This window comes from Blennius ocellaris, assembly GCF_963422515.1.
Source record: "Blennius ocellaris genome assembly, chromosome: 18".
NCBI classification, from domain to species: domain Eukaryota; kingdom Metazoa; phylum Chordata; class Actinopteri; order Blenniiformes; family Blenniidae; genus Blennius; species Blennius ocellaris.
The window spans coordinates 16191139-16215474 of record NC_137667.1 but is presented as its reverse complement, the minus strand read 5'-3'; the positions used below and the strand labels follow the sequence as shown (position 1 = coordinate 16215474).

At 42.9% G+C, this 24336-nt stretch overlaps 1 protein-coding gene across 1 annotated transcript; it reads right to left on the bottom strand.

Moving 5' to 3' along the window:
• Nucleotides 1-62: 62 nt before the first annotated feature.
• Nucleotides 63-22351, bottom strand: hbs1l (HBS1-like translational GTPase). Its single transcript, XM_080513913.1, has 18 exons — nucleotides 22184-22351; nucleotides 21586-21651; nucleotides 21275-21406; nucleotides 20172-20423; nucleotides 9382-9478; nucleotides 9029-9288; nucleotides 8240-8405; nucleotides 7428-7545; nucleotides 6277-6423; nucleotides 5874-5948; nucleotides 5656-5773; nucleotides 4562-4630; nucleotides 4355-4459; nucleotides 4081-4171; nucleotides 3342-3450; nucleotides 3156-3256; nucleotides 2745-2889; nucleotides 63-2628 (listed from the first exon to the last, which is right to left on the bottom strand). The coding sequence occupies exons 1-18, from the start codon at nucleotides 22224-22226 to the stop codon at nucleotides 2617-2619; spliced, it is 2106 nt and encodes a 701-aa protein (XP_080370039.1). The 5' UTR covers nucleotides 22227-22351; the 3' UTR covers nucleotides 63-2616.
• Between the last annotated feature and the right edge of the window lie 1985 nt (nucleotides 22352-24336).

Here is a 24336-nt window from a genome sequence, read left to right as displayed (position 1 = left end):
GTCTGAACATACAAAACAAACAGTTAAGATTATGACCTTTAACCCGTGATCGTGTGTGACGGACTCGTCCTCAGAGGCGTTAAATGAGCTGGTTTGATTCCTCACGGCTCTTCAAGTTCACAACCAATGACTACAACTGATTTTTTAAACTTACTGCACGACAAAAATCGAATTGTTCTTGTAATGAGGTTTCCAATCCATAAACAATTCATCCATATATTCCAGCTAAAGGGAGCCGCCTGGGCTCATCATATGAACATGTTAAAGCAGATTTAGGTTTTTAAAGGACACTTTTTCTCTATTGAGGCCAGACAGTCGTAGTTTATTGAAAGATGTTGATCATGTATTTTTGATTCAGGAGTTTGAGTGGCTCACTCCATTAAAAAAATAAAATAAATTGTAGCACATCACTTTTTACATTAATTGTACGAATGCAACTCCCAAAACCATTTCCAATAAGATGATGCTTCATCTTATTCATCTCAGCAATTTGATCACGTACAAGCACGCATTTTCACCTTTTTAAATTTTTCATTTAAGAATTAAACCTTTCAGAGCCCGGAGTTGGAGAAAGCAGGAGAGGAGTGCATGTTATTAATGTTATTGTCTTAGTGAGACAAACTAAGGAACTCAATGATCCCCTTTGCAACAACTGTTCTAAACCGCATAAAATAGGCGGGACTGTTTTTATCTGTGTGAATTGTGACCAACCTGTCAAAGACAAATTTCAGTTTTCACTAAAGGACAATAATGTTTCTATCCATCTCGCTATCTAGTGGGAAAACATGCATTTCTGTTGAGATATTAACTCTGCATGAGGTTCAGATTCATTTCTCATTCATTCATTTCATGATAGGTATTAGGTTTTTTATCAGGAAGGCAATCAACTTTGTCATCTTCCACATTTCTTCTCATCGCTGACCGTCACAGACGAGATAGTAGTGCCGAGGTTTGAGCTGCAAATGTGTGATTTATGTCGATTGAAAAAATGTCCAGGCTTCATAACGTGCTTCATGCTTCAACACTTTAGAAAATTAAAATAAAACGGATGAAAAAGAAAGGTCTTCCAATATCAGACACTGAATGCATCTATGATGTCACAAGAAATTATTCGACTACTTTCAAGAACCAAGTAAGGAATTCATGTAACGTGATGCTCCAATGCTGCAAGGCAGTAACTTCCATTTTAGTAATTCAGTGAAATTTAACAAATAAATAATGTCAAAGGCTGGAAAACCAACATCACTTGTCGTTCTGAATTCTCTTTCACCTTCAAACCAGGAGTATACAACTCATTTCACTTCAGGGGCCACATGCAGCGCAACTTGATCTAAAATGGGCCGGACCAGTAAATAATAGCATTGCAATACATAAATAACAACAATTCTAAAGTAAACTAATTAAGCACTCCTCCCAAATCAGTAGGGTGTGTTTTAACGGGGGTTCCCAGTCTACCGGGCCGACTCGTGGTTTTTGTTTTCGTGTACGATTCTCAAATCCAGTTGATGGACAATCCTGTGTCGAGGTGTTTTTTTAAAGGTTTGACAGAGAGAAACGGATTTGAAATCAAAAGTCAGACAAGGCAATGATGTCACGTTGATTTTACATCATGTTTGCACAGAGAGACGCGGCTCTTCATCCTCCAACCTGCACTCACAATCTGTTCAGAGAGAAAAATAATAATAAAGCCCTTCAAAGAAGCATTTTGCTGCTTCAACAAAAATCTCCACTATGGAAGCATTTCAATTATATTTTGATAAAACAAACAAGAACTCTTTCCCTGGGTGAACGGGGAAATTTGGGCTTCCCTTATTTGTTCACAACAATTGTTGAAGTAAACACTTAAAAGACGAGTGTGTGGGACTCTGTGGGATCTTTGTGTGGAAGTTATATAATCACGATGCTTGCCAAGTATGGCTTTAAATTAAAAAGCTGTTTATTTAGTGTTCACATCTATGTCATATTTTGTCAAGCACAGCATCAAACGTATTGTTCCAGTATGTTTCAACAATAACATAATACATGCTTGAAGAGGTTTTCTGCTGCAGTCATCAGTTTTGTTAGAAGCTGAATTGAAAGAATTGAGTATTTCACTGCTGCATTCTCAATCCTCACCACTAGATGCCACCAAACCCCCACACACTGGCCCTTTAAATCATGTAAACCTCATCTCGTCTTTATTGACCCATTTCTATTAAAAAATAATCATATGCACCCTTTGGCCGACCAGACCCGCTTCCTTTTCCTGTTTTATGGTTTTAGTTTTGCTGCAAAAAACGTTGTGTGAAGTGAATGCAGAGTTTTCATTAACTATCATACTGCGACAGTGTGTAAGTAATCACTGGGAAAATGTCATTGCCTTTTTAGAGTCCAATAAAAACGTGGACCTGAACGCTGATTTATGCCAGTTGGTGACAGACAGATCAGGGTGAAGTGAGCCTGTTGGATAAAAGAGCTGCTCACAGCAGCAACTCAACATGAGAATGAGGCGACGTCGTTCGCTTGTCTTGTTGCAACCTGACATTCGGTGACGATGTCGGGTGAAAGCTCGGCTGCGCTGGATGGTTCAGTCTCCACAGCGAAGTCCGGCTGCTTCTGTGTCGAAGGAAACGCTCCTCATACTTTGATCTGCAAACAAGAGAAGAACCAGAGGGAAGTGAAGGAGGACCTGTAATCTGACGAGGGGGGAAAGCAGGTTGCAGTCGCGTCACATGATGTTTGCGTTGATGCTGTTTGCTCTTTACCTCGGTGACGACGCCCGCGGCGATGGTGGAGCCGACGTACCGCAGCATGAACCGGCCCAGTTCTTTGTAGTCCTTGTACAGCTCTAAGGACACTGGCCTCTGGGTCTGGATCTCCACTACTGCATTCATACCTTTAGTTAAACACCTGCAGGGCAATGACACACACACACACACACACACAGACACAGACACACAGTAAACACAACACGCCTTGTTAAATTCTACCGTCTCAACAGCAATGATCTTTTTCATCTTCAAGTAAATTGAGAAGACGTCTCAAATTCGACAGCCGAGAGCCCTCGGCTACCTGAGGAGGCACACATGTCCAGTTAAGTTGGTGAAAACTGGACTAAATTGGGCACAAATAACTTCAGACACACACGCAGTTGGGCGATAATTTGCAAAGCTCACTTTGGCTTCTTCTTCAGCACCTCGCCACTGCTCTTGTGTAGAACGCTTATGAGTTTCTTGATGGTGGCCGGCTCACTGACCGTCTGGTAATGCAACAATACCTGCATCAAACACACACAGAGCCACAGTTAAACTTTTATCCAACGCAGTGCAGCGGTGGGTGGGTGTGTGTTTCCTGGGACGTACTGGAAAGCCTTGTGTGATGGGAACTTCGATGTTGAAGAGAAGGATTCGGGCTCTGAACCGAGTGCAGACTCGAATCGGCTCCTTAGGATCGCAGAACACACAACCCACACTGGAAGAATGCAGGCGGTCATTATATATGGAAACCAAAGGAAATTAAGTATTTAGCACATAAAACATTGCTGGGAATGTGGGTGTGATGTCAAAATAGCACTGAAAACAACTTCAAAAACTAATTTCTACAGTCATACAAATAAAAACATTCCAAAGATCTTAATTATGATTATTATATCCGTAAAATAGTTGTTTTTTTTTACATTATAGCAAAGCTAAAATAATAAAGAATGAAGCAAAAAGGGCTTGAAATAACACATCTAAGATATCTATTTACGATAAAGTATCAGTCATACCATCTGTGAACTTAGTAATCGTGATACAGCAACTGTATTTGTTTAGTTATTTGAATAATCAACACTGCCTTTCACAGACACTCCAGCTTTGTGAGCTTTTATCTTCAGAAGTTCTCCGATCTGTGGTTGCATGAGAATTTTCCTATTGTAACAACAGCTGGCTTTGTCGGTGGAAACATCTCTTCAGAGGTAATGTAGCAGAGTATATGTAATATAACCTCCTGACAGTGTTTTGCTCTGGATAAGTCTTCATACAGGCGAAAAGACGGCCTCCTCACATCAAATATGGAATGGAGGGACTTAATAACCAAGTGATACGGAAGGCGGCTTACTTGATCTTGATGATGTCCATGCCGGTGACCGTCAGACTGACGTGGTCTCCTGCTGCTGCCCAGTCCAGCGGCTCGTCATGGAGAGTGATTCCTACCCAACGTCAACACAGCACGCATATCACCGCTGTTCCACATGGTGGCAGTGTTGTTTACCAAAGACGCCCCACATACGAGAGGCTGACAAACATTTATGGATTCTAAATGTAGATTTTTTTGTGACGACGAGAGCTGCGGAGGTTGATGTGCAGTAGCAGGCGGCGCCGCCGGAGCGTACCCTTAACAGTGCAGGTCTCATTGGGAGGCATGGCCAACGCTTTCTCTCCTGTCTGAATGTAACCAGCTTCGATCTTCCCCGTGACACAGAAGCCCGAACCCTGATCTGAGAAGAGAAATAGATCCGGTAGCAAAAGCAACACAGATTACAAGTGGAGATTGAGGAAAAAAAAAAACTTAGTGCAGCCTTGCCGCGTTGAGTTTTTACCTTTGAAGACGTCTGAAACGCAGAGTCTGAACGGTTTGTCCACCGACCGCTGAGGGGACTTGAAGGCATCTTGATGAGAGAAAAGGGGGGGGAAAAAAACAAAAGGGGAAGTAAACAAAGACTGTCAGAAAAGCTTTGTAGATACAGTGAGACGTCGGCTGATCGGTGGTGATGAATCATTTATCCAAGAACTGGACTGCGTCTGAATTACTGATGATAAACGTTGAAAATCATTTCACAGAAATCTTTCCACTCGTGGACGTAAACGTGGCGCCGTTAACCTCGCGCCTTTTCTTTTACTCACTTTCCCGCAATGAATTCACAACCTTTACATGTTCTTAAAAGTTCAGGTATAATATTTCTTTAAAAGAGGCCTAAAACTTTGACCATCTGCTCCTCCACACTTTTGTTTAGACACCAAAATGTGTCGGTTCCTCATAAATGGACGTGCTGACGACTGTGAATCTCTGAAGAGGTTCTTCTTAAATATTACATTTCTGCTTGATTTCACAAATTGTGAGTTGCTCTAACGTGAAAGACATCAAATATGTTCACATTTCAATGGAATTCAGTCTCATCGGATTTGTGGACGTCAATTTTAAATGTGGTTAAAGAGGCTTTCTTCACCTCAATACTTTTTTCCCCCTTAATTTTCAGAAATTAAGAATAACATACATCAATTACAAGATATGAAACCTGACGGTACAGGAGGAAAGAAGCCCTACATGAAATCCTCTCCATTAATAAACATCATTAGCAATGAAAAAATTAAAACCGATCAAGAAACGAGTAGAGAAAACTAAACGAGTTAATGAAAACAGTCGCATAAACATATCAACTCAGAATCAGTTGGATAATCAAAGTATTTTGTCTTAAAAAGGGGCCAAAGAGGAAAGAATTTTCAGGAATTCTCGATAGACTTCGGGCCGCAAAATATGATGAAAAGTTCATGTTTGGAGGTTCGACAAAGGCGAATGAAAGTCTTTTGAGTTTGTCATTGGAAGAAGAAAAAGTTGTGAAATGTGTCTGGAAGGTCTTGTTTATTATTAATGAATTTAGACATAAATATACACTCTTGTACTAGGTGCTGTTACCAATCTGCTCCACCAGGCTGAGTCCAGAGTACCAAGACGTGAGCTGTGGCGCCGTGCTCCTGGTGGTCAGGTTTTCTCCCGACAGGCCGCTGGTGGGAACGTAGAAAACGTCAGAGTCCTGGGAAGAAAAGAAAAAAACAAAACGGAGCAACGCTGCATCAAAAAGGAAAAGAAATTCATCGTGGACTGTCTGAGAGGACTCCGTCCGGATCGCCCACCTTGAATCCCGCCTGCTTGAGAAAATGGCCCAGCTTGGAGGTGATTTCCTGGAAGCGCTCCTGCTGCCAGTTTACCTGATTTGTAAACAGATGTCAAAGAAATGCAAAGAAATTAGGTTTCAGCAAAACAGTAGCAGTGAAAACGTTGCTATAAACGCTGATGGCGGCGCATACGTACGACACAGCATGAAATCCTGCTGCCTGTTTCTGTTGTTTTAGCAATGTAGTGTTTGTGAATGTTAATTCCGATCACCGCTGCGGGACGACGTGCTTTTGTTTGTTTTCACAGATTTTCGCAAAACTTATTAAAAACATTTTTTTCCCCCCCTAAACTTAAGACTGTCTGCCTGTTGTACACCTGTGATGTTTGCAAAAACGGAAATATCGTGAAGCTGAGTCTGACCTGGTCCATCTTGTTGACGGCCACCGCCAGCTGAGTGACGCCGAGCGAGCGCACCAGCAGGGCGTGCTCTCTCGTCTGGCCGCCGGCCTCGAAGCCGGCCTCGAACTCCCCCCTGCTGGCATCCACCACCAGCACAGCCACGTCGGCCTGGACCGAGTGAGCAAGCGACAGACAGAGAGAGAGAGAGAGAGCACAGAGGGAAGATTTGCAAATAATTGTATGCATCTGCCACTGAAAATATAATTACAATCGCACATCTAAAGCCTCCAAAACCTTGTTTGGTTTGCAATGCACCAGTGGAACGCCAATGCAAAGACAAAGTGCATGTAACACTAGAGCAACATCAAACACATCAAACAAAACAAACCTCCGTGTCCCGTGAGGACGTCCTTGGAAAAGCTAATAGAATATGGTGACCAAAACACAAGACAAACAATGTAAATGTAATTTAGCAAGACGTCTTTTAATTGCTTGACATTGTCTATATTGTTGCTATTGCAAAGTCAAATGTAAAGTCGTGTGTTGTTGTTGAATTACTCATATTGTGACAAGCTGACAGGCCAGGCAGGGTTAAAGAAACCCCTCAAGTCGACACAAGAAGACAGAATGAGCAGACAGTCATATGGCAAGAAGAGAAATTACGTGAGCTCCCCAAAACAGAGACATCCAACACACACACCCACACACACACACACCCCGACCTGTGGTGAGAGAAGAAAAAAAAAAAAAACACCTTGCAACACCCAAAACCACAGCGAGGTGTGGCAAGATAGTAGAACAAGGGCAAAGAACCATTTCCAAGTAAAGGTGCATATATATGACCAAATGTTAAAAAGAAAACAAAAATGCGGGTGTTTTGTTAACATTTAACACTAAAAACTATTTAGTTTCAACACAGGTCTTCTGTGGATGTAAGGTGATTGAAAGGCTCTTCATGTTATCTGAAACAGACTCCATCATGTTGAGATTAGAGCTCTGGATTGTCGTCAGTTTTTGTGTTTGTGCGACGCTTTCAAACCAGACTACATTGGACCTGCACCATTATAAGCTCATTTCTTACTCTCAAATCGCATATTTGAAGCTAAAACAGAAACTCTATGCCCAAGACCTTCTTATTTATTGTCTTTTTCAAACAAATTATCATGGCGTACCTGCGCGGCTCCTGTGATCATGTTGGGGATGAAGTCTCTGTGTCCGGGGGCGTCCATCAGAGTTACCACTTTGGAGTTGGTCTCAAACTTAGTCATGCCCACGTCCATTGTCACACCTCTGAAGCAAAACACGCATAAAAAAAATGAGTTTATTCAAAATGAGCAAATCCATCTACATTACACCTGCGGTAGGATGTGGGTTAGAAGATGTTTGTAGTTTTTGTTCAACACTGATGGCTTCTTAAAAATGTGCTTCAAAAGCTATTGTTAAGTTTTGGTTTTTTTTTTTTTATGTAATTTGATTGCATTTTACTCTGTTCACAACAAAAATCACCACGAGGAAGCAAAATTTGTAGAATTGTTTCTTTATGGGAGCTTCAAGTCAAAATGATCAGAACTGAAACGATTAACAAAAAAATAACATGAAATTATTTCACTGCTGAATCACAGTAAATATCTTCTAGTTGATTTCTGTTTTTAATATAGTTTTTCCAGTGTTTTTAAGATCTTCAATCTTTTCCAAAAAGTCCTTTGTCAAACTGTTTTTAAAACGAGTTTTTATGAGTTGCATGGGACGTTAGATCTGCCTCACTGTCGTCAGTCTCCTTCTGTTTTGCGTTTGTTCCTCTACCAGTGTTTTGTTGTCTAGTGGGCTGATTCAGTAGATTGCGTTTCCGTTTATCTTACTGAATTGCCATGTTTAAGCATAATACTCAGTGATCTGACAGGTCTGTTACTCCTTTGTCACAATCTTGCAGCTCTATGCTCTCTGAACGCAAATGTGCACATTTTGACTTGACGTTTAAATGTACCTGTCCCGCTCCTCGCCTGTTTCATCCAGAACCCAAGCGTAGGCAAAGGAGGCTTTCCCTGCCTTCTTGGACTCCTGCTCGTACTTGTGCATGGTGCGCTTGTTGACATTGCCCAGCAGGTAAAGGAGGTGGCCCATCAGTGTGCTCTTGCCTGCGTCCACATGCCCTGCACAGCAGCGGAGAGCAAGTTAGCAGGGCCAAAGGAGATCGGGGAGAAAGTTACGAAAGCAGAAATTGGCGTCGTGGGGTCACTGAGTGAAGTGTGGGACGAGGCTGAGGACGACGACAGAAGGAAGACCGTGATAAGGTAGGTAAAAGCGAGGAAGAGAAGATAAAACAAGACAAAAGGAAGCCAGTGAGGGAAGGAAATCGGCAGAATTGCACAAGTGACGGGGCTGCGGGCAAAAATGGGAACGAGGACTGTGGGGGGGGGGGGGGGGGGGGGGGGGGGGGGGACACGAAAGGTTTCAGAGGCTGTGAGAAACTGAAATCATCTGCACTTCTGAAACTAGCAAGTCACTCTTTCCTAGTGTAAATGAGAATGAGAAAATATGACAACTGTGCTGGTCTGACGTTAGACTTGACTCATGAACAATCAACTACTCACAAGCTCCCGCCAAACCACCTGAGTGACGACAATTCAAGTGTAAATCAAGTACTTTGTGAATTCTCTGATCTTCCCTTTGTAGTAAAATGTACTTGTACGACTGGTGATTCTCCTCCATTTTACACGCCACCTCTGTGTTTGTGGGTGCATCGAAAAATACTGGCGCCGCTGCAGGACAGTACCTATCACCACCAGGTTCAACAGAGGTTTGCCCCCCTGCCTCTTCTCCAGCTCGGCCTTGACGTTGATCGACTGCCTCGCCTTCCCAGAAGACCGGCCCGGTGTGGGCGCAGCGGTGGCGGCGGCCTCGTCCCCGTTGGACCCTTTCGACGGAGTCTCCGGGCGCTTGCCGGGCGTCTCGGAGGCGGCCGTCACGTTGGCGTTCTCGGGGCTCCCGCCTCGGCGCGCCGGCGTAGCGACGAGGCCGTTCTCGGCGGCGGCGCTGCGGAGAGAATTTAAAGGATCGTTGGCGACACGTTGACGCAAGTCGTCCAAACTAGAGCGGCGCGGAAATAAATCCAGTTTCAACACGAACCTGGGAACGTCAAAGCCCATGGTCTGCTTCTTGCCGGAGACGGTCATGCGGGCAACTTTAGGCACCACTTCAGAGTCCACTTTATCTCTGCTTTTAGCTAAAGGAACAAGAACAGTCAAATTTAAAAACGAACAAAGCAAAACAACTTTCGCCAAGAGCTTTTATCTCAATTAGAATCGGACACGACCTTTGATGTGCAAGTCAGCGGTTTTGTCATCGTGTTCATGAAGGATTGCTCGTGCATCACGATGAGCATCGGCGCTTAGAGATTATCGAGGAGTCGTGACACGCAGCTCACAGAGCTCCAGATTATCCGAACATACCTGCCTTCTTAGAACGCTTTTCTAAGTATTTGTTTATTAGCGTGAGAAAACTCTTTTCAGTAAAGTTCACCGCTGTGGCGCTGAAAGAGAGAGAGCCGATGACTCTTTCACTCAGAGAGAAGTGACAGCGCAACAAGCAATCAGTTGCACTGTGAACCTTTTTTTTTTTTTTTTATCTGATTGGCAGTTCCTATTCGACTTGCTGAGGTCATTGCCTCGTCATCCCAGTCCTGAATGGCCATCCGTCCCAGTCATATCGACCTGTTACTGATTCATTTAGACTGGGCTGTTCAGCCAAGCCTACAGCTTGCGGAGTGCATCTGTGTGCAGCAGCGGCATCCTGGTACTCACAGGGTTAATTTCTGAAGTAGCCGTTGCCTGCTGTCTCCATGTAAATAGATCAGTGTGACACAGCATTTCGCAGAATGAATCTTTTGAGAGTCTCTCACGTCGGTGCACACGGGGCTGGCGGAAAGATGCGCGTTTTTTTTTTTTTTAAACTGCACGGTTTGCATAATTTCACATTGGATTTCTCACAACTTCATTGAAGTTACGTTGGTCATTATGGGAAATTTCAACAATCTTTGAAAGGAATTAATTTAATTCTAAAGAAATGTCTTCCTTTTTAAATATGATCTTCTACTGTTAAAAGCATTTGGATTAGTCGCATGCAAGCAAATATTGCAGCCGTTGTGTGAGATTATGCAGGTGTGTCATGAGCACAATGTCTTCTATATTTTATACATTTATTCTGACTATAGCTTTGGTTAATCATCCAAAAAAAAAAAATCACACTTTCTTCTTGCTTCTCAGTGGTGAATGAGATAATAAGATCATGAAGAAAAAAAACCCCAATGGTTTGAAAGGCTTGACAATAGAAGTATTAATGGACTTTCTCTAACCAGGCACTCTCTGAATGACTCGTTAAGCAGAGGAGAGAAAGTCCCTTTCTTTCTGAAACACTGATACACAAGCTCGACAGCTCGTAACCCTGATGAGGCTTATTTCCCCTTTGTGCTGAGATGTTAGTGACAATCATTCACATCTACTTAAAACTAGGAGAAAACATTTGCATTACAAAACAGATTGTGCAAACAAAAGATAAATGTCATCTGCGTGCAGGTTTCTGACAGATCCCGGCAATAAATCAATTACGGTACTGAGTTTCATTCAGTCAGCATTAAGCAGCAACATGTGCTGGAAAAGTACTTTGGGGATTTTTGGTCTTTTCCTGTCGCTGGGGACTTTTCGTCTCCCGATACTTTAACATGGAAGTTTCTAGCACCTGGACACCAACCAGCTCACATTTATAGAAAACATCAGCTGTGAAGCAACAACTCACTAACGCATGCATGTGATGTCTTTTGGCTGCTCCCTCCTGGGGTCGCCACAGCAGATGTGCATGTTTGATTTGGCACAAGTTTTACGCCTGACGCCCTAAAATAAGCAACCTGAGCAGTGGGGGGGGGGGGGGGATCTGATCGTCTGATAAACTGATAAATTGGGATCTGCTAATCTACGGTGCATCGTAAAACTTTAAGGAGCATGAGGGGTAAATGTCGCAACGCCTTCGAGGAGTATCATCTGGGAGGCTTGATAGGCTTCTATTTTAATCTGAAATGAAAAACATTAAGCAAATCGAGAAATAACTTTGGATGGAAAACACCGAGTCTCAACAGGGTGGAGCCTGGAGTGACAGGAGGAGAGAGGGAAACCATCCATCCTCCAAGATGTATCCATAGGATGTCAAACATAAGGCCCGTGGGCCAAAAGCGGCCAGCAAGAGGCTCCAATCTGGCCCAGGAAACAATCCAAAAATTGTAAAAACATCCAAAGAAATCATAGATTTTGAAACAAATGTCTTGGGAGTAGCAGACACAACATAACACTGAGACCCAAGCTGAGATAACAGTGATGCTGCCAAGAAAGATAAGCTGCCTCGCTGCTGTCAAACTAGCATAAAAGACATGCTGTCAGTTTGAAAAAACATAACGTAGAATACAACAGTAAAAGGACATGTGTTTTTGAACAACTCACTGTACTTCACACCAGAAAGTATGTTTTTTTTTTTTTAATGTTTGCAGTAATTAAGTGGTTTTCTCAATCATGTATGCTCTCCACCACAACAAAGAAAAACGTTCACATTTAATTTTAAAGGTTATTATGGCATTATTCCACCAGTCCAGTCGACTCAAGATAAAATTCAGCTGTATGTGGCTCCTGAACTAAAATGCATTCGACACCCCTGCTTCAAAGCGTTCTGGGGTTCTTTTCACGTCTGAAAAAGTTTTCCGTTTTAAATGATATTGACATAAAGCACCACATAAAGTCCTGAGGGCTTTCTTACTTTGACACTTCATCCTGGCTTTAACAACCCTCCCCCGCAGGTTATGTTGGGTCTCTCAAAACGGTCGGACATCTCTTCAAACAGTGGACTGGTTCAGGTGACTGGGCCTCGGGGGGGCCGGCGTTACCAGGGGTCAGCAGTGAACAACTGCTCTGTGTGGTTTTTTCCTCTGAAGCCGACAGAAGAATCGCGTCACACTGTTTGGCCTGTGCGGGTAAACATTCGGGATCCTCCTATCCAGGATTTCGTCAAAGTAGCGGACCCTTGCCGTGACTCGGGGTGAGCAAAACGTTTGCACACCTTGGCCCAAGGGCTCCAGCGAGAGGCGCCCGCCCAGGATATGCAAATATGAAACCTCTCCCTGGTCTGTGCAAACACACACCTACACGTGCACACAGCCGCAGAAAGATTAAGTTATGGGGTGACAGGCTGCCTTGCAGGATAAGGCGCTGTGAAAATGAGGGATGAGCTTCTGAACGACATCAAACTGGATTTTTCTCCAAGCATCTGAATGCAACATCATTTTTCACATCGCCAACATGTTTAGAAAAGGGGGAAGGGAAAAAAAAAGATGATCATGAAAAACAGAAGTAGCTTTTCACCACTTGATGCCGCCAGAAGCAGTGAAAGGCCGTGTGAAAAATACTACAACGGTCTCCAATGAATCATGTACCTCATCTCGGTGTGGGCCACGTGTTTTTTTATGAAGGTTGAAATGCGACCGTGTGTCACAAAGCAAAAGATGACGGCTCAGTTGAGGTTTGAATCCAAACTGCACGCAATGTTTTCAGCCAGAGGAATGAGGTGAAATCCCCCCCCCCCCCCCTGTGACACTGCACTGCTCGATGTGGTCTATTTTCTGCTGCTGGGTCGAGCTATGAGCCAAACTGGGAGTTAAACGTCACTCGCATTTGAACAAGACATGAATGAAGATGCAGCGTGAAGGAAGTGAGAATGCCCGCTGAGGGAAAAGCTCTGTGCAGGACCCATTCTGACCCCTTTCAGGATGAGTCACACAAAAGACGCACAATGTCAGAGCCGCCATTGAGCAATTTCGTGAACGATTCGTCGGCACACGATGGTCCCATCTCCTCGCCGGCTCGCTTGAGTCATACCATCGACCTGAAATCTCTCACCTCCCCTCAACGTTTTATACTTGAAACAATAATATTGAGCCATTGCTGACACACTGAATGATATTAGTGAATATTCACAGCACAAGTAGTTTGCTTTTTTTCAGGTCTTCTGTCTGAACTAAACATAAAGTGGTGGGAAAAAGGTTTTGTACTCCATGTATTTGTGAAGTGTTGCATTAACAATCACTCTTTTCGTCTTCGAGTGCAATTTCTTTTTGTAGTCACAGCCAGAACACTAAACACATCTCCAAAGAGACGTTAAACATTTTAAATATATTGCTTCCATAAAAATGCACAAGAAAATTTTGAGTATTGGGTCATTTTAGGTACCAGTGATCCACTAAAAGTTGTACTTTTTGTTAAAACAATTTTTTTCCTGCAGTGCTTAGTGTCTATATAAAGCCAGCACATTTGAAAGTTCTTCAGAGACAAAAATGGCTAAAACAAGGAACCTAACGCAGGAAACACGCCTGAAGATACAGATTCTCAGCCAGGAAGGGTACAGCTGCCGCCAGATAGCCAGGAAGTGCACATGGAGTCCTTCAGCAGTTGGAAACGCAGACAAACCCACTCGGAAGGCAAACCAAGATCTGTGCGTCCAATGATTTTATTTAGCAAAGAAATAACTAGATGAAGAGGGAAGACCACCAAATGACATCACTGGACCACAGGCAGCGGTGGTCAAACCAAACTGGTGTCGTGTTGCACCTGCACTGGACATGTCTAAGTTTTCGATCACGGCTTAAGGTCCTACAAGTCTGTCAAGAAGCCCCTGATCAAAGAGTCAGAGGTCAGCCCGGCGTCACTGAGCCTCAAGCACACAAGAACCAGAGAGTCAGGAACTAGAAGATTCTGTGGTGACATGAGTCCATCTTCCTGCGAATGTGAAGATACGCAGAAGGTGAAGCACCACCTTCCAGCACGTTCAGTGCCCTGCTGTCAAGCATGGCGGAGGCAGTATCATGGTTTGGGGATGCATGAGTGCCGTCAGTGATGACACATTGAACTCTGACAAGTATTGTACCATTCTTAAAAGCCACATGTTGCCTCCTGCCCGTGCAAATTTCGTTTTGGTTTTTTTTGTATTTGTATCCATCTCATACTGCCACACTGTTCCAAATGCGAAAAATATAAGTACTTCATGATATTTGAAATTTTGTCAAGAATGGCCAAAAGCTTTCTCCCACCACTGTATAGACCAGTAAAGTCTCGTCTGATATTCGTGGAAAGTGTTTACAAAAGTAAGCTTTGCAGTAGTATGAACCTTTTTAATGATAATCATTTAACACACGATATTGAAACTCACCCACATGCAGCCCCGGTCGATCTTGACGAGGGCCAGATCAGTAACACAAGAGCATAACAACAACAACCTCTGACTACAAGTTTTGATTAAGTGCAACAGCACCCATGCATGTTGAAGAAATGTATGATTAAAAGGTTGCAAGCTGTAATTTACCATTATGCCATCAATAGTGAAGCTTTGATGGAGGTGACACCCCATAACAAATAAGGTCACTCGTCTTTACTGATCTACGATTTCAGTGTCGTACGATGTCTTGCTTCATATACTGACACTAAACTCTCCCATGCATAAATCCTCAAGAGCAGTAACGTTTAATGAAACAACTGTGTCCATATTCTGTTATCATCCTGCAGGCTGGGTTTGGCCGTCAAGCAATAGGATTGACACTCCTGATTTTAAAAGTATAATTTCATGAAGTGGGAACACGAGAAATATGTTGAGACATTTGCTTCATAACAGGAGAGAAACTTCTCAGAGAAAATGTTAAACAATTTCAAATCAGTGCTCCTCGATATTAGGTGCGCACGCAAAAATTTGGTCAAGTGTTGAACTACCAATATGATTTGCAATAAATACATACACTTAAGTAGATCATATTGATGTTCTCGTGCTTTGAGCTGAATGTTCTTTCTTCACATCGACACTAGAGTGGCTTCACACTGCAAATCAAGTCAGCAATCTTCCATCTAAATAAAAACCCAAAACTGTTGATATGTCACATCATTAGATTTAAGTTTTCACCACTCCACTTCCTGTGTAAACCTGATGTAGTTTATATTTCCTAAAAGAAGATGTATATCTGTGGTACTTTGTGATAATAAAAAAAAAAAAAAGATAAAAAATAATGCGATAGAAAGATGATGGGAGTCCTGCATGTAATTGCGGCCCGTCCCGACTCGGACGTCAACCAGCATGTAAATGATGAAGCTCAAAGCTGACCGACTTTTCAGCGGCTATAGATTTGGTTAAGGTCTGTGATGATGCCAGTGAGCTGGTAATGTCCCGATACCAACCACCACGTCAACGCGGCGTCACCGTGAGCAAGTAAATGTGAACACACAGACTCTAACTTACTAGTATCAGTTCACCTCTTACTTTGCAGGCAAAAGTACATAAGTGAACACAGAAGCCAATGCCGCCGCTTTCTTTTGACCACTTGTTAACATTTTCCAAAAGTCGCACCACAAGACAAAAAAAACCCAAACATTCGTGCAACATTTACACCTTGCAGAAGTGCAAAGGCTGTGAAGAGACATGATTTGATCTGCCGCGGCCTCAGGTCGAAGCAGAGAGACATGATCATATTTTCCTACGTAGGTGGTGCATGACAAGAGACGATCGGCTGCTGCCACGGGTCGACGTGTGCTCGGGGTGACATTTTGCTCCAAGGCTGCAGCTTCCTGCTCAAACCCACACGCTGGCTCGCCTCGAGAAAAAAAAAAAAAAGGACTCGACAGGGGCTGGACAAACCCACTCATTAAAACAACACTTGCTCATTTTGTGAGTTTCAAAAAGCACAACTTGGAAAAAAAAATAAATAAAAAACACCTCTGAAGAAGAGCCTCCCAGGCAAAACGGACCACGACATCCCGAATGCAGCTAATTGTTTCCAAACGCGGAGATCCGAAGATTACACACACTATATACTGACAAACCGGTTTGACTTGTCATGTTTGGCTTATCATTACCACTATCTGCACTTTATTATTCATCTGCTCCCCCGAGGCTCCGCCGCCACGAGGTCCAGTTCATGCAGCTTTCTGCACCTGTATAACGTTTACACAGATCTAATCCAGCCTGCACATTCTCTATCTTAACCCATTGAGACCTGGAATGACGAACGTGCCGTCGTCTCTGCAGCGCGACGCGCAACTGCAACACGCAATGTTTTACAGATCAGTTACCGTAAGAAAAAACACACAAAAAAAGCAGTGAAATATGCAGCAATGAATGAGAAGTTAAAGGTTAGAAAAAGGTTAAATTCACCACGTAAATGAGAAAACCCACAGGGGCTAATGAGTGTGGGTGCAAATTTGAACACCGAAAATACATAACAGCTCTTTTTTCACTTTAACTGCAGAGTGCTTAAGGGTGATGAGGGTCGAAAAAATTAACTTGTGATTAAAACATTCATGTAGATTCCATGGCTTTCGAATATAAAAATGTGCAACGAGTGTTTCCATTCCAAAATCTGGACTTTTTTTTTTTTTTTTTACCAACATTACTATATTTTGTTTTGTTTACTGAGAAGCCCTTATAAACAGATGTGTAACCCTGCCAATGGACTGTTGAATGTTTATAGTATAACAAATAATCTAACAGTTACAGTCATGGTAAATATGAACTACTAGTAGCATTGTTTTCATTTCTTTAGCATTTCTACACACAACCATTCACAAACACAACGTGAAAGACAGGATTGGGCAGAGGCGCAATTCAGAGTGCATAAACTCAATCAACCTTTATTGTATAAGTGACAAATTCAGCTCTTGACAGTGTGCGAAGACACGCCCAGAGTGAATCAAACCCATTGGGTGCATCGCAAAATTAACTGCTTTTATTCAATTCAGTCCAGAACATGCTTACAGTGCTTGCGTACAAATTAAGCTCACGTTTTCAAAAGGAAAAAAAAAATAAAACTGGTAAAAATAGTTGCCTCGTCTGCCTGAAAGGTTTTGCAGTTCAGAAAGCGCGAGCATGTGTGTGTTCTCGTTCCCTCATGGGAAAATCTCCAGGTGTCCTCCAAACCAAAAAGTCAACCTCATGATCTCGAGCGCAGGCAGCAGTAAACCAGTACAATGGTTAACTGATCCATATTCCAATAGCTGCAGCACACCTGCAGACAAAGGCTCTTTTTTTTTTCTTCTTCTTCTTCTTCTTTTTTGTCAGAGTTCATGGAGCTCAGAATAGATTTGTACAAAAAGAAAGAAGAAAAAACTCCCTTTGCCCGGTAATGTTGAAAACTGATGGCAAAAAAAATTTAAAACCTAAGGGCCATTACAGGGTAGAAAAATAAGACTCAAACTTTAAAATGTCATAACAAAGCCAAATGCACTAAATTACAAAAAGATTTTTCTTAAAATACACTGAATATACAATTTATATGTTAAGACTTTTGGTAGCTGTCATCAGTTTGAAGTTGAAACATACACAAGTGGTCAATTCTCATATTGCTTATTTAATAGAAGCAACATAATACTATGTAAAAAAAACAAAAAAAAACAAATAGCTAAATGCTGTAGGCAATACGGTTTCTAAAAGGTTTGTTTCCGCATGCTGTTGGTCCCAAAACTTTCACTTCACTTCAATCCTGCAACAAAGCTAAAACGATTGAAGAGGACTGGTGGTCAACTTCCTCCAGCTGCAGGAAGAAAAGCCTTCAGGAGGACCTGAGCGAGCGGGGTCAGTGCTTTCCTTCACCTCGTGAAGGCTTTTCGCTGGTTAGCGCGGACAATGTCGTCGGGTGAAGGCGTGTCGAAGAGGAAAGGTTCTACTGGCGTGAGTGGCAATCGGCTGTCTTTGGCCGAGACTTTCGATTTGCAGAGAAGAGCCTGATGACCACTTCCTTTCCAGTGACCGGTCATTTTTCCCTTCAATACATTTCCCCTCCTCTTCTGCCGCATGCGGCTCTGAACCGACAAAGTCACTGCAAACACCGACGGCTGTGCGAAAACGGAGAGATCCAGTCCCAAAGCACGGGGGGTCGGCGACGACGGTGAGGGGAAGTCGGTGTGGAGCTCATCGGGGTCTGCTGTGTGCGACTGGGCCATGAGTTCAATCAAGTCGATGATCTGGCCTGATGCGCGTGGCCGGGAGATTTCTGGTCCTGGCCTGCGGTGGAGCCGGCGCTCGGTCACACCCTCAGCCGCGTTTTCTGCCATCACGGCAGTCTTTTCTGGTTTTGTTGGTGAGAGGAGCGAGGTGAGGGAGTACTGCGACCCAGTTGAGGTGCTTGAGGTTTTGCCTTTGAGTTGAGGCGCCGAATGTGACAAAGGAAGCAGCACGGCGAGGCCAGGTGGAGGCTGCGCTGCATTTCCTGCAGATTCAGTGCTGGGGGGCTCGTGGCAGGCTGAGGGTCCATTATTTATGTGTTGCAGTGCAAGTTGAGATAAAGAGACTGTCCCATCCCGGGAAGCCGGAGTAGTATTGGTGAATGGAGAAGAGAAGGGTGGCGTTTCTGGTGCTTCAGTGCTTTGTGAATAAGAATTTGCGTTCCTGTTCTGGTGCTGTAAGGCGAGTTCAGACAATGACAGGGTCGGTGCTGGCAGAGAATTTCCTTCCCTGCTCTGCGAGCCAGTGGGTGCGTTGCTGCGGTGCGAGTGCTCCTGAATTAGATCCGACAACGACGGGCTCGCTTTATGGTCGCTTGCAACCGTCTTGTCACAATTTGGCCCCACTGACCGTGAATGTTGAGCGTTCTGCAGGACTGCCCCGAGACTCAGGAAAGGAGGTAAAGGAGCAGCGAGGGATATGTTTGGAGGTGCGGTTTGGGAGTCCTTGAGCGAGAGACTACTGAGCGAGAAGATGGAGGGAGGCGATGGGTTTAATGCTGAGGGCCTGTTCAAAGACGACAGTGTTCCCAGTGAAAGACTGCTTGACGGTGACGAACTGACTCCTAGCGGGGGAGTCATTGATGAGAGAGCATTGAAACCTCCCCCTGCGTCGGCCTGTCCCGTCCCTTTACTCTTTTGGTCATGCTCAGACATAAGCTGTGCCAGACTGGCAGCACCACCACTGCCTGGACTAAGACTGTTCTGGTTAAAGTTTTGTCCTTCACAGCTGCTAACCGCTGCATTCGACGCGTGATGAGCTAACAGGTCACGTAAGCTGGGTACACAAATTGGTGATGCACGAGGGTGTGTGTGTTTCTGCCCCTCCATCTGTCCTTTGAATGTACTATCTGTATGAGACGCAGACAAGAAGGCTCCTTACCTTACGAAAGCCAATTGCAGGTGTCAAAGAGGATGGAGGACGGGACCACAAAGCCGAAGTCAGATATATCAAGACCAGAAACAGACAAAAAGAAAAAGAAAAATGGCAATTTGTTAACCATTTGCAGGCTTCAAATGGGCCATTGAACAATTTCTGTTAAAGCGTGTTTGAATTCTGCTGCGATTATATTTTTGGTTGCGTGACTCAAACTGAACACACTCCTGGCTCAGTCCTGCCCCTCATTAGCGTCACATAAAGAAACTTACAGAGCCACACGTCCAAGAATGCAACTTTTTGAAAATGCTCCGTCTACATCTCCGTATAGATGGCGGAAATGCTGCTACTGCACATGCACACCGTGGCAGTGGTAAATAGTTTCTCTGCACATGTGCGAGTAGAGACAATAACCACAATGGCGACCTGCAGACTGGCAAGACTCTGAAGGAATGATAGACCAAAACGTGTTCCAATGAAGTCAATGGATAGAAGAATAAAGGCAGTGACGTTTATGGAACACTCGGTTTTTGTGTGTATATAAAGCAGAAAAGAGCTTTGAAATCAATTGGTGAAAATCAAGATCAAAATATGTGCAAATATCAAATATGATGTCAAGGGGGAAAAACAACTGTTTCTGTTGTTATGAGATATGCAGTGTTATGCTCCTTACATTACACTGCAGTGGATCAGTTAATAATAACTCATCCTAATGAAGACAAAGATCATAGTGTGAATCACTCCGGGCGTACCTTTCTCCGCTACAGCCTCCGGTTTGACTCGTTGTGGCAGCGGCGCTTTCTCCTCGCTCACTCTTGCCACTGAAGCCGTTTCTGGTACTGCGGTCCGAGAAACCGGGGCAGTCGTGGTGTCTTCAGTCAGCACTGCATCCAGTGCCTTCTGTGGGTCAAACCCACATTTGATGGCAGCCTGGGACAGCACAGTGTCTGGAACGGCATCTCCCAGGACGGCCCGCATGTGGTCCAGGCAGGAGAACAGCTTGGCTGAAGAGCATCGGGGAGTAAAGAGGAAATATAAGATGAATTATGATACAAGACATATCAAAGCTCTAATTAGAAAATACCAGATGTATTCCTCTCTATTTTCATCTCAATATCTTCAAGGCTGATCTGCTTTTAATCTCCCCCATGAGGTGTCTCGCTCATCCACTTCATATGCAACATTTTCTGCAATTTTTTCGCAAATTATTCACAAACCGTGAGCGGAATCATTAACAGGAGTCATAGAAACCTATGTCCCAGACATTCTGCACGTCTTGAAGTGCTTTTTGTTTCAATTCTCTCAACGGACCTGGACTAGCTACACGCCACAACAACGGCAGAATGATAATAATCAAATTTAATGGCCGCCCGGGATAGTAATTTTAGTGCCTTGCCATTAAGGTAGGCACAAGAATTAATCCCTGTTATTCAGAGGTCTTTCAATCTCACAATTCGTACTCACCTACCACTTTATTAGGCACAATTCTGCAGTGAACAGGAGCTGAATTGGTTTAGATCAAAAGGTGTATCCAATAAAACCTTCCAATGTACTGCAGTCTACTACACTAAACCATATGGCAACCTTAAAAATGACCATATTATCATTGTCACTGATAAGCTGAAAGAAAACCAAACATTACTTTGAGAGAGGGGGGGGTTTATGACAGAGCTGTTGTATAAGATCACACTGTACAAATATGTCTAATGAAGTGACCAGTGTGTCTTGTCAAAGTTTGCCTTTAGGATTTGCAATTTACCAGGATAGAGTATAAAACACAAAACAAAAACCACTAAAGTAGCACAGATTATAGATCTCATCCAATGGTAAACAGTTCCATGAACTTATTTACTACCTTGATTGAGCGGATCAAGATCCTGGCCGACGGTGGGGGACATAGGAACGTCTCCATCTTCATCTTCCTCCTCCTCTAACGGCTCTTCCCTTGGTGCTTGCCTCTCTTGGCGTGAGTAGATGAACTGATTTGCTGGATTAAGCAAAAACACATATATGGTATGATTGATAGAGATATTCTACGGAATGACACAAGAGACTGATGACTACAAATTAGTTCAAATGAAGAGGAAAGCAGCTCATGTTTACAAATATGGACCTCATGCTAAATATAACCATGTAAACGATTCCATGTTTTTCTTCACAACACACCTGTTGCAGGTGATATACAGTAGTCATCATCCACAGATTGCCCATACAGGTCGTCATCTTCAAAGTCTAGGAGGAAAGACACAAGCAAAATTTTAAAATAGTGTTAGCTCTTTATTCTCACGTAAACACTGTCCTGTAAAGAAAAGAAATGCCGCTTCAACCATTCAGGTCTATTGTGACAGCTGCCACTTTGCCCTGTCAGCAACTGCAGGACTGATTCACAATCAGTCAACCAGATGAGCAGTTAATTTCAGTACTTAAAGGTTTTGGGGCGATTTGCTGAGCCTTAAAAACTCCATAAGGTTCGTAGCCGTAAGTGTTTTGATTGCTTCAAGAGTTTTTAGCACGTAGCAGCAGAGACACGGATCAAAACATTAGCGAGATTATAGAGATATTTCGTGGACGTACAGCACTAAAGCGTTACCATAAACGCTCGGATAAACGGGAATACGGTGGTATTGCTGTACTATTTAACTCCCATTTTGCTGCCAAGTGACACGAAGGCAGCTACATTAGCTTAGCATTAGCCGCTAAGCTAAAACAGTTTCGCCGGCCCGGGCCTTGTTGTGGCCGCCTAAAGGCTCTGGAAGTGTCCTACCTTCGTCGTAGTTGTAACCTCGGACGTTTCTGTGGCGGGACATGTCGCCGCTTGTGGCTCCTCTCCAGTGGGTTTCAGCTCACAGAGTGCAGGGGACATGTGTCTCAGTGCCAGGCTGCCATTGCTGCTGCTGCTGCTGCTGGTGGAGGAGGTGGAGGTGAAGGTGGGGAGAGGAGACGACGAGAAGAAGCGTCAGCAGCAGCAGAGCCTCTTCCTGCAAAACAACAGCAACTCACTTCTACCTGACGTTTTTTTTTTATTATTATTATTATTATTTTAATTTTTAATTTTTTTGTTTTACTAAATTCCTGTCATTATGGCTGAATAAAATGAATAACAAATGCTGAATATTATCAGTCCGGGTGCTGGCATGGAAGGACAGCTATGTGACGTATACATTGAAATGGGAATTTTCATTTGTTTGTTTGTTTACTTAATCACAAAAGACTATATTAATCAGAGGAAAAGAATAGGGGAAGAGGAAGAGAAAAGAGGGTCCCACATTTGTGGATGTAGTTATTATGTTTTTTGTAGTTATATTTGTTTTTATGTCCTACCAAACGGGTATTGAAAATGTATGTATGAAATAAGAATACTGCATGTACCAGACACACATACCTATTTGGAAAAAAAAGAAAAATGCTGATGATTAAATATACAATCATTTATTATTATTATTATAAATTTTTTCTGTCTTCTCTCTGATTATAGATAGATAGATAGATAGATAGATAGATAGATAGATAGATAGATAGATAGATAGATAGATAGATAGATAGATTGGACGTAGCTGGTAAATAGGAATCACGCAAACACAAAAGGCAAAGTTTTTTTATGTAGCAGTAATGACTTTTAATTAGAGACCAATTTAATCAACAAGGCCACAGGTTTTTTAACAACCAGAAAATGAAGGCATGAAATTGTTCTCTTGGAGAAATTCAAAGTTTACCCAAGAACAGGTTCACCAAAAACCATTTCACTGGTCAGCAAGTCTGCCTTTACCTACAAACCTTTGTGTGCTTTTCGAGAAGATCCCCATGTCGTGTTTTGCAAGTTGAAAGCAAATGAATTGACTTAACTTTATGGATCCATAAAGAGAACATGTAAACTGTCCAAACTTGAATTCATGACCACCACACCACATCACCAAATCCCGAATCCAATGGAAATTACTGTTATTAGTGGCTTTATTACAAAGCACATTTTTCATGTTATTGGCCATTATTACATTATTGGTCATGTCTGGCGTTTGGCAAGCTGAATTAGCAGATGTTACCTCCCAAAATTGGTGTTTTACTGTAGAAAACAAAGGTTAATGGTTAATGAAACACTATAGTTTTTACTACTCTCACTTATGTATTGAAAGAAAGATGTAAACATGATTTCCTGACAAAAACTGAGAAAGACTGTGAAAACAGCAACAGAATGTCTTCAAAAAAGTCACGTAAATAAACAAAACAAAACAACTTTATATCAAGAGGTAATTCATATTGCGCAACTTAAATCCAGACTCTCAATAGTAGTGCTAATATTTCATGTTTTCAAAGTTAGTTGCCAAACCCTTAAAAAAGTCTTTGATTTCAATGTAGATAGAAAAGGCAGATTAAAAGAATATTAATAATGAAGATCAGGGCCATGCAGATCCAAATAATACCAGTGCTGCTTCTACTTGCTGTGTAAGCTTTTCAACAGTAAGCTACTAATATGAAGCCTGAATCATCATGGCCTATAAGCTTTTCACTGAAACATTGCCTCAAATAAATAATGGCTCTTTTTGATTCGATGAACGGTGTGTGGAAAAAAACAATGTGTATCATGTCAGCTTGCATGAACTGCATGAGCAACTCTTTAAGTGTCACTTGTCATACTGAAGTGTGAATTTCTCAGCCTTATAGTCGAAGGCTTTGCCCTATGGTTAGAGACCTGCACTCGACACCTCACACAAACACGCTCCAAGTGACATCATTCTTTCCTGCTCTCTTTCTCAGGAAACTTAAACCTCTCTATCAGAGAAAACAAAGAACTAAGACATGCGTGCCAGTGTTTGCATATTTTCTTGTGTGTATGTGTTTTTGAACGACTCTGCGATATGGATTTTAGAGTCATCGATATGCAAGCGGGTGCCAGTTTGTTACAGGACCATAATTGGAAGC

Excerpts from the sequence above, each read along its gene's own strand:
- hbs1l (XM_080513913.1), bottom strand. The coding sequence starts at position 22,226 with ATGTCCCGCCACAGAAACGTCCGAGGTTACAACTACGACGAAG. Across the intron at positions 21,652-22,183 it reads AGGTTACAACTACGACGAAG|ACTTTGAAGATGACGACCTG; the intron begins GTAGGACACTTC and ends CTTTCCTCCTAG. Across the intron at positions 9,289-9,381 it reads ATGGGCTTTGACGTTCCCAG|CGCCGCCGCCGAGAACGGCC; the intron begins GTTCGTGTTGAA and ends TTCTCTCCGCAG.